General features: G+C 40.9%; 1 protein-coding gene across 6 annotated transcripts in view; it reads left to right on the top strand.

Moving 5' to 3' along the window:
• Positions 1 to 6,510: 6,510 nt before the first annotated feature.
• Positions 6,511 to 12,228, top strand: part of SPDYA (speedy/RINGO cell cycle regulator family member A) — a 37,035-nt gene continuing 31,317 nt past the window's right edge. For 2 of the 6 annotated variants that reach the window (XM_042982250.1, XM_042982251.1), the window contains exons 1-4: positions 6,511 to 6,617; positions 9,462 to 9,535; positions 10,249 to 10,330; positions 11,413 to 11,665. In XM_042982250.1, the coding sequence (XP_042838184.1) occupies positions 9,501 to 9,535; positions 10,249 to 10,330; positions 11,413 to 11,665 (370 nt within the window). In that variant the 5' untranslated portion in view covers positions 6,511 to 6,617; positions 9,462 to 9,500. Of the gene's footprint in view, positions 6,618 to 6,963; positions 7,618 to 9,461; positions 9,536 to 10,248; positions 10,331 to 11,412; positions 11,666 to 12,228 lie in introns of those variants that run through there. The other 4 variants (XM_042982254.1, XM_042982252.1, XM_007088856.3 and 1 more) reach the window with 4 other exon arrangements.

The following is a 12,228-nucleotide window of genomic DNA, read 5'->3' as shown; positions in this document are numbered from 1 at the left end:
CAGCCACCACCTCCTATATTGGTTGACTTATAAACTTCTTTAATTTCTCACTGTAATTTACTTTCCTGTTAAGGTTGCAAGTTTTATTAAACCTTATTTTTATAAAAGTGGCCATAAATCTTTGCTTTTCTCCTCTTAGGGACTTTGCCAGCTAATGCGGTTATAAAATCTTGTTCCCCATGTTTTGAATGCCAGTAGGGTGGAAGATAACAAGTGGAATGGGGGAGGAGAATAAGCTAACTGCCTGAGGCTTACAGATTCAGCATTTCTTTGATACGACATGCAAAAAGTTGGGAGCCTTGGTCTATTTCTGGAGACAGGCCTGGGATCACCAAGTAAGAGGGTGTGCTCAGTTTGCAGCTGCCTAATTTGAGCAATGCAGCAGATTTACAGGCCAAAATTCTTCCTCAGAAAGCAGTGACACCACAACTCAACATGTGAAACTATCATAGATTATTCATATATAAACACTGATTATTGACAGAGTCACAAAGACAAAATACAGTACAACAGGAAAGGAGTAGTCCAGAGGAATCCTGTATGTGTTTACTTTCAACTAACTTCAAAGTAAGTCTTAATCCTTCCAGTATATTTATCGGAAAAAAGAGCTCGGAAACAAAAGCAAAGTGTTGTGACTTTTTATATCCGGCCACCTCACCTATATCATTTTCAAGCTGGTGTTGGCACAGTTTCTGAAAATGCTGCCACTTCCCGACAGGTTATTGACAGACACACCTGTTCTGTCTACTGTTGTGGGGTAACCGTGAGCTTTGTTGCTTTAGCTCTCTCAAGTGTGGTAAGGATTCCTAAGAAGGCGGGGGTGAGGGGTAGAATCACTTGAGAAATCATTTTCTGGTAGATCTTGTAAAACTACTGAAATTTATGAAATTGAAAATTAATAACCTACTTTCTTACCTTAGAAAAACGTGAGAAGCCCAAGACCCAACTCTCAACATGGAACTGTTATGTAGTGTACAACTAAAGTGAGAAGTTTTAAAAAACAGGTCCCTACCTTCCAGGATAATGGCCTCAGGTTTTGTAGCTCATGCCTGGGTGGAGACTGGTAACTCCATTGAAGAGAATTTGTACAGTAACACCTGTTTTGAATGTGGTACCTTAATCTTTAATCAACTGAGTTCCCTAAACTCCGTATGCTCACTGACAGATTGAAACAAATTGTGGTCTATTCTATTTTTTGAAGAAAATCAATTCTTCATTGTACAGATCCATTTAGTACAGTGGGCATTCCTTCAAGACTGTTGTATTTGGCCCTTAGAAGCCTTTGGGTTTCAATCAGTTTAATTGTATGTGACTAGAATGTAAGCTCATACAGGCAGAAATTTTTGTCTCTTTTTTTTCTGTGGATGTGTCTCCAGCGTCTAGAGTGGAGCCTGGCACGTAGTAAGCACTCAAATGTTTTTTTAATGAATGCAAGTGAGTTTCAAAACTTTCTGTTTAAACACCTTGACCTTTTGGAGAAATTAGCAAAAAAAAAAAAAAAAAAAAAGATTCCAGTTTTCATTTATCCTCCTTGAACTGCTTTTTGTCTTTCACAAGAATGCTGGAGTAATTTCAGGAGAAAATTGATCTGGGTCTGTGGGACCAAAATAAATAGTTTATGGTCAAAACTAATCTTCATCTGGTAAAATATTGGTAAGTGCTAGAAGTTGTGTCTAGTTACTTGAAGAAACGCAGCTAGCACCTGACAGGCACGTAGAGAAAGTTGCCTCTTGTTCGGAATCAAACTTTCCCAAGATCTTTATGGTTATTTTCTTGCCCCTCCCCCTTTCTATCCTCTAGGTTCTCTGTGTAATTGACCTTCAAGTCACCTTTGTTGTGAGCCACTTCAAACATTTTTAGAAAAGTGGTGTAGTGTAACATTTTGTCTTGCAAAAGTCACCTAGTATTTGTGAATACTTAAAACTAGGAATCAAAACTTGAAAGTGGTGAGGCTGTTGCCTCAATTTGACAAATAAGGATTATGTCATAGGCAGAAGCAAGTATGGGGAAAGATCAAGAAAGTTCTTTTCAGGGGCGCCTGGGTGGCTCAGTTGGTTAAGCATCCAACTTCAGCTTCAGGTCATGATTTCATGGTTCGTGGGTTCGAGCCCCACATCCAGCTGTATGCTGATGGCTTGGAGCCTGGAGCCTGGAGCCTGCTTTGGATTCTGTCTCCCTCTCTCTCCTCCCCTCCCCCGCTCACGCTCTGTCTCACTCTCAAAAATAAACATTAAAAAAATTTTTTTAGGTTATTTTCAGTAAGGAACAAAAAAGTACAGTGAAGAAAACTAATACAGTGCTTATACCTTGTTAGATTGATTATTGTTCTATCCTCATACTTCTCAGTTTTTATTGCCTCCATATAAAAGAGCAGTCAGCCACGCTGAATTCTGGGTCTTAGTGCAACATTCCAGGAAGAGAATTTGGCTCAACTTGGGTCAGGTGCCCTTAGGACTCCCAGCAGGTGAAGAAGAGAGATGATAGTGTATGAATATAGCTGCTATCCCTGCACCCAAGTGGTTTGGGAGGTTGAGTAGAAAATTTACCAGAAAAGGGATGCTAAAAAGAAAATCCAAAGGTATTCTCTATGACATACTTTAAAAGATAATCTAGTCACAAAAAGTCCGAAAATACAAACTTGGCAAGATGTAGACTAATGGGACTCTTACTTAAAATTGGTACAACTAGGGGCACTTTGCTGGCTCAGTCGGAGGAACATTCAACTTTTGACCACAGGGTCATGAGTTTGAGCTCCACTTTGGGCATATAGATAATTAATTTGGTACAAGTACTTGGGAAATAAATTTAGCATTCATAATTTTGTAAAATGCATATCCTAAAATCCATCATTTTCACTTTAAAGCCTTTATAAGAAAAGTACATATAAAAAAAGTGTGCACCATGGGGCATATACAAGCAGAAGTAGTATTTGAATATTTGAAACATGGGCACTGACCAATCCAACACCAACTAATCAGAACCTATGCCCACTATAACTAACACGGTTTTACAGAGACACAGCAGCTGATAACCAACCAAGTCTGTGTACAAGAAGACTTATGGCATTCATAGTGAAAAATGACCAGTGAGAGGAGCATGGTGATACGTTACAGTATATTCATAGAACAGAATTCCATACAACAATGAAAATGCTTTACAGTGTCCTGCATTTGCATGTTAAAATCTTAAACTATAAAGAATACAAAGTATTAAGTTTACAAACAATCTGTATTTAAGGATACAGTGAATCTTAAGGGAATGGGAAAAACAAAAGTCACCTCTTCAGGAAAGTATGCTCTTCCACTGAAGAGCATACAGGATCTCAACAGTATTGTTTATGTTCTATTTCTTGGATGGTGGATTCATGCTTTTTTGGTTAGTAGTGGCTTCTTGAAGTTTTTGCTTTATTATGCTCTGCCTGCATATATGTTACAATATATTCTTTTGTACATATCAAATATTCCATTTTTTAAACCATGTATGCAACCCCATTTATGTAAAATTGTATCTATATGTACACATAATAAAAAATTTTGTGTAAAAAAATAGCTGGTTAATAAGATTGCAAAAATCAGAACTTCAGAAAGTGCTGCAGGGGGCACCTGGGTGGCTCAGTCGGTTAAGTGTCCTACTTCGGCTCAGGTCATGATTTCAGGGTTCGTGAGCGAGCCCCGAGTTGGGCTCCGTGCTGACAGCTCAGAGCCTGGAGCCTGCTTCACTTCGGATTCTGTCTCTCTCTCTCTCTCTCTCTCTCTCTCTCTCTGCCCCTCCCCTGCTTGCTTGCTCTCTCTCTCTCTCCAAAGTAAACATTTTTTTTAAACCTTTAAAAAAGAAAATGCTGCAGGAATTCAAGAATGGCAGAGTCCTGCACTTATTAAGTACTCAGATGATGGACTGATGCCTTGAGCTGGGTCTTAAAGGATGAATATCATGTAGAAAATTTAAATGAAGTTTAAAAAAGAGCACATTATATGCCAGCTCAAAGAAGAAAGTTTTTGTTTTTTTAAAAAGGGTCTTTTATTTTTTACTTTTTAAAAATATTTACTTATTTATTTTGAGAGAGTGTGTGTGAGGGACAGAGAGAGACAGAATCCAAATCGGGCCCCAGGCTCTAAGCTGTCCGCACAGAGCCTGACGTGGGGCTTGAACTCCCGAACCACGAGATCACGACCTGAGCCAAAGTCGACGCTTAACCGACTGAGCCACGCAGGTGCCCCTCAAAAAAGAAAGTTTAAGACATACTCAGAAAAAAGTATGTCACTAAGAATGGAGTAAAGAATCACTGGATAATAGTGGGGAGATACAAGGTAGAATGCGGACAAACTAGAGGCGATGCACGCGGTACAGGGAATGGTCAGGCTGTGGGCAATCAGTAATATTTTAGTGAGGAGATAGCAAAGCCATGCATTAGGATGGATGAAAAGAGGAAAAGGACTGTAGGCAATAATGCAAAGGCTCTTTAGATAAATGTGTGTTCAGTTCTTATCAGCCAGTTGCCAGATCAAATGAAGGAGGCAAGAAGGTAACAACACACCTGTGTGCCAGTCCACTGCTGAACAATTTACCACAATATCAAATTTGTCCCATACGCTTACAAAGCAGAGGGTATCATCCCACCTTTACACTTACCTGAGGCATACAGAGTTAATTTGCCCACGTTCATATAGCCAGTAAAGTGAAAGAGCTTCAATTCAAACCAGGCCTGTGACTCTAAAGTACATTTTCTTTCCTCTGTGTCATGGGCCCAACATAGTCAAAAACCCAAGAATGAGAAGGCTCATGAAGACCTTGCTGGTCATAACCCTTAACCTGAAGCCAAAACTTAAGTGGTAAGCTTCTTCCCCAATAGCTTGCTTTGTTAACATCTATGTATATTTGCTGACTTTTGTGTACAAATTTTACTTAAGTGAAAACAAACTCCTGTGTGGAGACTTGGGGATCCTAAGGAATACCCTCTCCTAACTGGACTTTGCCTTTGCGTTATATATGCATCTCTGGTGCCACAACTCGTTGTTTTAGTTATTCGTGTCTGTATCTGTCTAGAAAGTTCTAGAAGGATAGCGCCGCTATTCATTATTGTGCTACTTTCCTTGCTTCACATTTGTAACAGTGATTTCCATATAGTGGACATACGTGGGCTTTGTAAACATTATGCAAGGCTGGAAACTAGTTATCACAGTAAACTCTGCTATTTTGGGGAAAAAAAGAACAACCAGGGAAACCAGAGGAATGGGGTTTAAAGCAGTCATTTTCCTAGGAGAGTAAATATTACAGGTTTTCACAACTAGTTGATGCTTCTTGGTCCATTCCCCCATTTAAAGGCCAAGGGGGAAAGATGAAGGCATTTGTAAGGAAAAATGAGTTCCCAGACTGCACCGTCTTCCTACCTGAAGGTGATTTTGCCCTCATCTTGCTGTGGTGAGAGCCCAAGAAAGAAGGAAACTAGCTTACTCATTCTTCAGGGTTGCTGAGTAATTAATTGCTGGGAAGTTCCACAAATAGGCAAGGCCACATTCTTTTTAGGTGTAATAATTGTGGTTGCTGAAAAATCTGGAAGCAACCCAAATATCAGAGTGCCAGGTCAAATGAAGGAGGAAAGAAGGGAACCGTCAGGAAGGAAGGGTCCATCCACCCTGGAGTATTATGCATTCAATAAAATTTTAGAAAGATTGTAGCAACATGAAAAAAAAAAAAGGCCAGGAGATGTTAACGGGGGAAGAAAGCACGTTATACAGTAGGTAGAAGGGAAGTGAAGAGGAAAGGATATCAGGGAAAACATTTTAAAGCTATGACGAATCCTTTTACTCAATTTAACATTTACTAATCACCTACTACATCTCAGGCACATGGCCAAGGGCTAGGAGGAGGCCAAAATCAAAAGGTTCCTGTAGAATTTACAGCTTAAAACAGTAGATTAAACGGAAGAGTGCAATATGACCCCTTGTCACAAAGAGCCACACGGTATTCACACCTTTCTTTTTTAGTTTAAGGGGTGTCCCTCTGTTTAGTTATTTTAGCCTAGCAGTCACTGTATGGGCATAATAATTGCTGCTGCAAAGTTCACCTCTGATTCTTTGTCTTCCTACTATTGACATCTCTCTTTGTCGAGTACCTGCTGGTGTTTGTGTGCAGGCATCGCGCTTGGTGCTGTGAAGTGGAAGTGAGTTAAGGAAGGCCTGTAGTCCCAGCCCCCCAGGGCTTCTCCATCTAACTGGAGACGAGGTACAGGGCTCGCATACAAGTCAGACTTCAATGAGCGTCCAAGGGAAAGGGGATCAATTCGGAGGCCAGAAGAGATCTGGGAGGGTGGTCGCTTCTGCCAGGGTCTGGCCCCGAGGGTTAGCAAGGCCTGGTAGAAGGCTGGCGGGGCGTCGGGCAGGCGCAGCGGGAGCTCGAGCCGGAACGCTCCACCTAGAGTCGGGGAAGCGGCGCGCGCAGCCTGGCCCCGCCCCCGGCGGCGGCTCTGTGCGCTGATTGGCCCGCGCCGGCCTCGCTCGCGGTTGGCGGGAGGCCTCTGAGCGGGTAGTGCCGCTGCGGAGCGAGTGGCGAGCAACCGCCTGAGGCCTCGAAGCGTGCCGAGGGAGGCTGTCCGGCGCCCCGGACCCAGGTTTTGGCAGGTATCTTCCGCTCGCGCTCCGGCTTCGGGCCTCGCCGGCCACCCTCCAGTTTCGGCTGCGCCGGGTCCTTCCATCCCTCTCGCCCCCGGCCCCGCCGCCCACCGGGTGTGAGGATGGGACGGCGTCCCCGCCCCCTTCCCCCACACGCTTCGGCCCGCGAGTCTCCTCAGGTGTCCTCGCCGCGACGGGAGCACACCCTCCCGGCGCCTCGGGCCTGGGCTCGGGCGGGGGGCGTACGAGGTCGGAGTCCGCGAGGCTGCCCCTTCCTCGGTCGCGCTGTGGGGACCGCGGAGCGGCGTCGCGCTCCTCCGTGTCGCCGGCGGGCCCTTCCCTGGCGCGCTCGCGGGGAGGAGAGGCCCCGGGGGACGCCGCCCGCCGCCGGTCGTGATCCTCTAGGGAGGAGCCCGCCCCGGTCCGCTTGGGTCCCCGTCAGCGCGTCCTCTTCCAGGAGCCGTGGGGTCGCAGCCGCTGTCCGTCCGTGCCCTGGCCCCGAGCCACCTCCCACAGTTTCCAGCCGCCGGTTTCTTACCCGTCGGCACGGCTGGGGGCCAGCGGGCTTCGATTTTTTTTTTTTTTTAAAGAACCTTTTGAAGGAATTGAACACTTCGACACGGATAAACCCCATGCTATGTGAAAACCGAGGTCCCGCTTGTTTAACAAATGTTGTTCTCGAACACAAGCACGTTTAAAAATACCTCTGGTCTCCGTTACCAGTACCATCTTAACATTTCAGTTATATCGCCGGAGGTGAAATGTGGCTCTCCGGGCACCGTCTGACTCTTCTTCCCTCGAAAGACACGCCTCCCTGCAAAAAAGACGCAGTAATGCTGCTGCCGTGTAGTGAGTTTGGGCCACGGATTCAGCACTACGCTCGGCAGATAGATCCGTATACTTCCTTCGCTCATGAACCGTCCTAAATATGTATTATGAACAACGTCTAAGAATAGAATACGTAATTTTTACTGAATGCTTCTGTGTACCAGGATCTAAGAGCACCTAGGTGTGTCTCGTGTCTTAACATCCGGAAGGAGGAAATGGGTGCTCCCAGGAGTGGTGCTCCCAGGAGTGCGGCCACAACTCACTCCTACGGTTCTGTCCAGCCCAGCTTCCATTTATTCCGACCACCTCATCATGAAAGTGTCTGGTTTTCTCCACCTAATTGCGTGGATTTCTAATCAGACTTGAACTTCTTCTTGAAACAGCTCTGCTGTGCAATTTTACAAGTGCTGTAGCACCTAGCCCTTGGCCGAGGCCAAAAGTATTCAATAGCCATTTAGATGTTAAATTAGAAAAAAAAAAACAAACCCGTATTTAAAAATCAACATTATGGAGTTGTGATAATAGCCCCAGCAAAGCTTCCAGCAGTTTTGCCAAGAATTTTTTTTTCTTAAATTTGCTGTGTTTTTTTTTTTTTAACAGTTTACAGTGTGTGGTTATGATGGAGAAAAAACGCTGTGGTTATTTCCATAAGGATTCTGTTTTTTAAGAGTTATTTTATTTTAGCAAAACGGTGATAAGCCCATCTTTCTTCCCTAAAGCAATGGCTAATATTTAACCACCAAGTCATAATTTATTTTGCGTATTGACAATGCAAATGCTTGACTTAAATTTTTATAAAGTGTAAGCTTATAAGCTGGGTTTGTTTTCCTGGCAGGGTGACAGTAAGTAATATCGGGCTGCATACCATGATGTTTTACACATGATTTCATTTAATTCTGAAAACACTTCTTTGGTGGTTAAAGGATATGGGCCTTTGGTGTCAGACATTCCTGGATTCAAATCCTAGGTTTATCACTCGTTAATTATGTGACCATGGGCAAATTTCTTCTTCCCCAAGCCTCAAATTTCTCATCTAGAAAATAAGGATAAAATAATACTCATTTTATAGAAATGTTCTGAGGATTAAATGAGATAATGCATGTGAAACTTTTCGCACAGTGCCTGGCACACATTAAGTGTTCAGTGTAAGGCTGCAATTATAAGGAAGTTAAGGTTTCCCTGCCTGCCCTGAATCGCCATCAGATGTTGCTATTAGATTTTTCATATAGGCAGCTGAGTCTCCCAATACTGATTCTGTCGTATGATTCTGTGCACCACACCCTAACACTCTTTATATTACCCCCAGAGAAAACAAATTATTTTAGATACCTATAAATTAGCTGTGGTATATTTACCAAAGGGGGGAAAAAAAACCCAGACATCCTATTCAAGTGTGAATTCTAGTACAATTTTTTTTCAGATTGGTGGAGTCCACATAAAAACCCACTACAGGGTTTTACCATTTGAGTGTAGTTTCTTCTGGTTCCTTCCTTCTTCCCTGTCTCTTACCCTTTCTCATATTTTTAGTTGCCTTGCATTCTTTTCCTCTTGCTTCCATGAGAACTCTATTTTCAGTATATCTAAATGAAGAGCATAATTTAAAACTACCTCAAGTTGGAATACGAGTAAGAATGTAGCATTGATCGCTTCTCTCCTTAGTGTCTCCATAACTTTTCTGCCAGTGTTTGCTGATTAACTTCAATGAATCTCTGTTTGGGGAATTTCACAGTTCTTTCTCTATTTCCTCAAATTTCATATGAAGTATCCCAACACATATATAGAATTTAACGGAATAGTGTAAAGCTATACTATGAACATATTTATCTATTTGATTGACAAAATTTGCCTTCTGGTTTCATGATATGTCCGTGGTTATCTTAGTATAACAACACTTTTAAAGTTACCTAACATTGAGTAAAACTTACCTTCTGGGAGATATGCCATAGTTATTCTGTATTCTGGCACATTCCACCCCCAAGCCTAGCTCCCAGTTTGAGAAGCCTGACTTTAATTTTTTCCATCTAGATTGTAAGGCTGCTCTTACTTTGGGGGGAAAAAAAAAAGATGCAGATGAGACCTCCAGCTGTCTCCCAGACAAGGTGGGTAGGAAAGAGCAGAAAGTTCTGAAGTCTCAAGTTTCAATTTATCACCCATTCCTTTTTCTATGGAGTTTGTAGCACCCACCCCCAACTCCATAATTGCCTTAAATTTGCTTGGACCTTAGATATGAGAAGAAAGATGAGCGGATGGGAGGGAAGTGAAACAGAGGGAGGAGAGCAATTATAGAATCAATTGAATATAATTTCCTCTGCTTAGTTTTTCATAATCTAGCCCTCTGCTGTCTAATATGATAGCTGCTAGCTACATGTGGCTGTTGGGCACTTGAAATGTGGATGGTGCAACTGAAAATTTTTTATTTTAATTTAAAATTAAGTACTGAAGGAGTGTAAAATATTTTTCCCTTACACACTACTTTACTGTATTGGTAGGACTACTTTTCACTCTCACTATTGGAAATTTAGCATCTGAATTGAGACCTACTATAAGTGTAAAATACACACCAGATTTCAAAGACTCAGTATGAAAAATAAAGTATGTAAAATATCTCATTAATTTTTATGTTGATTATACACTAAAATGATATTTTGGGTATACCAGATTACATAAAACATATTACGAAGATTCATTTGCTTGTTAGTACTTCTTTAATGTGGCTTTAAAAATATAAAATTACAAATGTGGCTCACATTACAGTGGACATTGCTGATCTAGCCCTACTATATCCAATCTTATTTTCCATTCCTTCCTTCAGCAGGGAAGTTTCTGAGGGTCAGGAAGGAGAATCTGTACCTAACTCCTTGAACACCAAGGGAGGCATGGCTGCCTGGGTCACTGTGAGTTATGGATTGCCATGCTTGGGTCACTGTGAGTTATGGGTTCAGAAGTTCTCATTAGGATCTCAGAGTAGTTTCCTGCTTTGCCTATGCATATGTCCATTTCCTACCACCGTATAAAAAAGGTATTACAAAAGTAATACAAACTGTAGTAATAATTATGTGAACTAATTACCACCAAACATGGTAGTGATTATGCATATTGTTAAATATTGATGAATTAACTTTGTTTCTAATTTTATTATAACACTGTACATTCATATACACTTAAAATCAATCACTCAGATCAACAGTTTGTGGTTATGATAGAGAAAAATGCTGTAGTCATTTCAATAAGGATTCTGTTTTTTAAGAGTTATTTTATTTTAGCGAAACAGTGATAAGCCCATCTTTCTTCCCTAAAGCAATGGCTCATTTAACCACTAAGTCATACACTCACAAATTTAAAAATTAGAGTGATCAATTTATGAGAATCCCTCACGTATACCCTACATTTCTTTGCTAGAATTGTTTTTAACTTTTCAATAAATACCAGTAAATGCTTGTTGAATAAGTGATTTTTGTAGCATATCAAAGAATTACCAGTACGAAAATATTTTGTGTGGGGAGGTGGATTACTTTCAATGTAAGATTTGATATGATAATAATTTATTTCTGGAAATAGCTGGCCTTGTTCTATAAAAAGTTTGAAGTGTCATATAATAACTATATGATAAAAGTATGTCAGTATAAGCAGAATTTAAAACTTTAGGAAAAAAGAATACCACAAATAGATTATAAGTGCAGCATAGTTTCTCTAATTAACTTTCAAATTTGGTTTTGGGTTCCCTAGTAGTCAAAGCAAAATGGTATACAGGATCTTACTGAGAAAAGAAGGTGTATCAGTTACCCAAAGGAAACAAAGCATTTCTTAGCAATGAATGATAAAAACAATTTCTTATGTGAGTTACTATCACAAATAATATTTTAGTAGCAAGTTCAATAACATTTTATATGACTGCATCTGGTAATGTCATCTGATTAGTTGTTTTTATATAGAAATGAACAAGAGTGTGGTAAATTATTATGTTTTATTTTTACAGGAATCTTGGGAAACCAAAATGAGACATAATCAGCTGTGTTGTGAGACACCGCCTACTGTCACTGTTCATGTAAAATCAGGGTCAAATAGATCACATCAGCCTAAAAAACCCATTAATCTGAAGCGTCCTATTTTTAAAGATAGTTGGCCAGCATCCGAAAAAAATGCACATAATAGCAACAAGTCTAAACGCCCCAAAGGACCCTGTCTAGTTATACAGAGACAGGAAATGACTGCTTTCTTTAAATTATTTGGTACGTTTAAAATGTTGTAATAGCAGTAATTGTAAGGTACTTAAAAATGAGAGAATCTAAAGATCTACTTTATTATTTTCATAATAATCAAAGAAGATGTTGTTATTTTCTATGTCAGATTTTCTGTCTCCAATCAATTTGTTTTTGTTTTACTTAGGGTTTGTCTTTTTTTTTTTTTTTTTTAATGTTGGATTTTTGTTGTTTTGGATTGCTTTTGGATTTGAAGTTCAGATTCATCTTGCTTCTAGACTACTTAAATCCAAGTGTCAAATGTGAATTCTGAGCAATTCAAGTTCATAGCATGAGTTTTGTGTGACCTAAGTAAAATACTACATAAAGTCTCAGGTGAGCCAACCAGCCCAGTTTGACTGGGCCTGAGGTGTTTCCCAGGATTTTCAGTGCTGAAACTGAGCAAACTGGGAAGGTTGGCCAACCTCCAGAAGTTTCAGTATTATATGTAGGGATTTTTTTTTCTTTGAGAGAGAGAGAGAGAGAAAAAGAGCACATGTGCACATGGGGAAGTGACAGAGGGAGAGGGAGAAAGAGAATCTTAAGCAGGCTCC

Source organism: Panthera tigris, chromosome A3 (assembly GCF_018350195.1).
Source record: "Panthera tigris isolate Pti1 chromosome A3, P.tigris_Pti1_mat1.1, whole genome shotgun sequence".
Lineage (NCBI taxonomy): Eukaryota > Metazoa > Chordata > Mammalia > Carnivora > Felidae > Panthera > Panthera tigris.
Note: the sequence above shows the minus strand (reverse complement) of the source record. Positions and strands in the feature narration are given on the sequence as shown.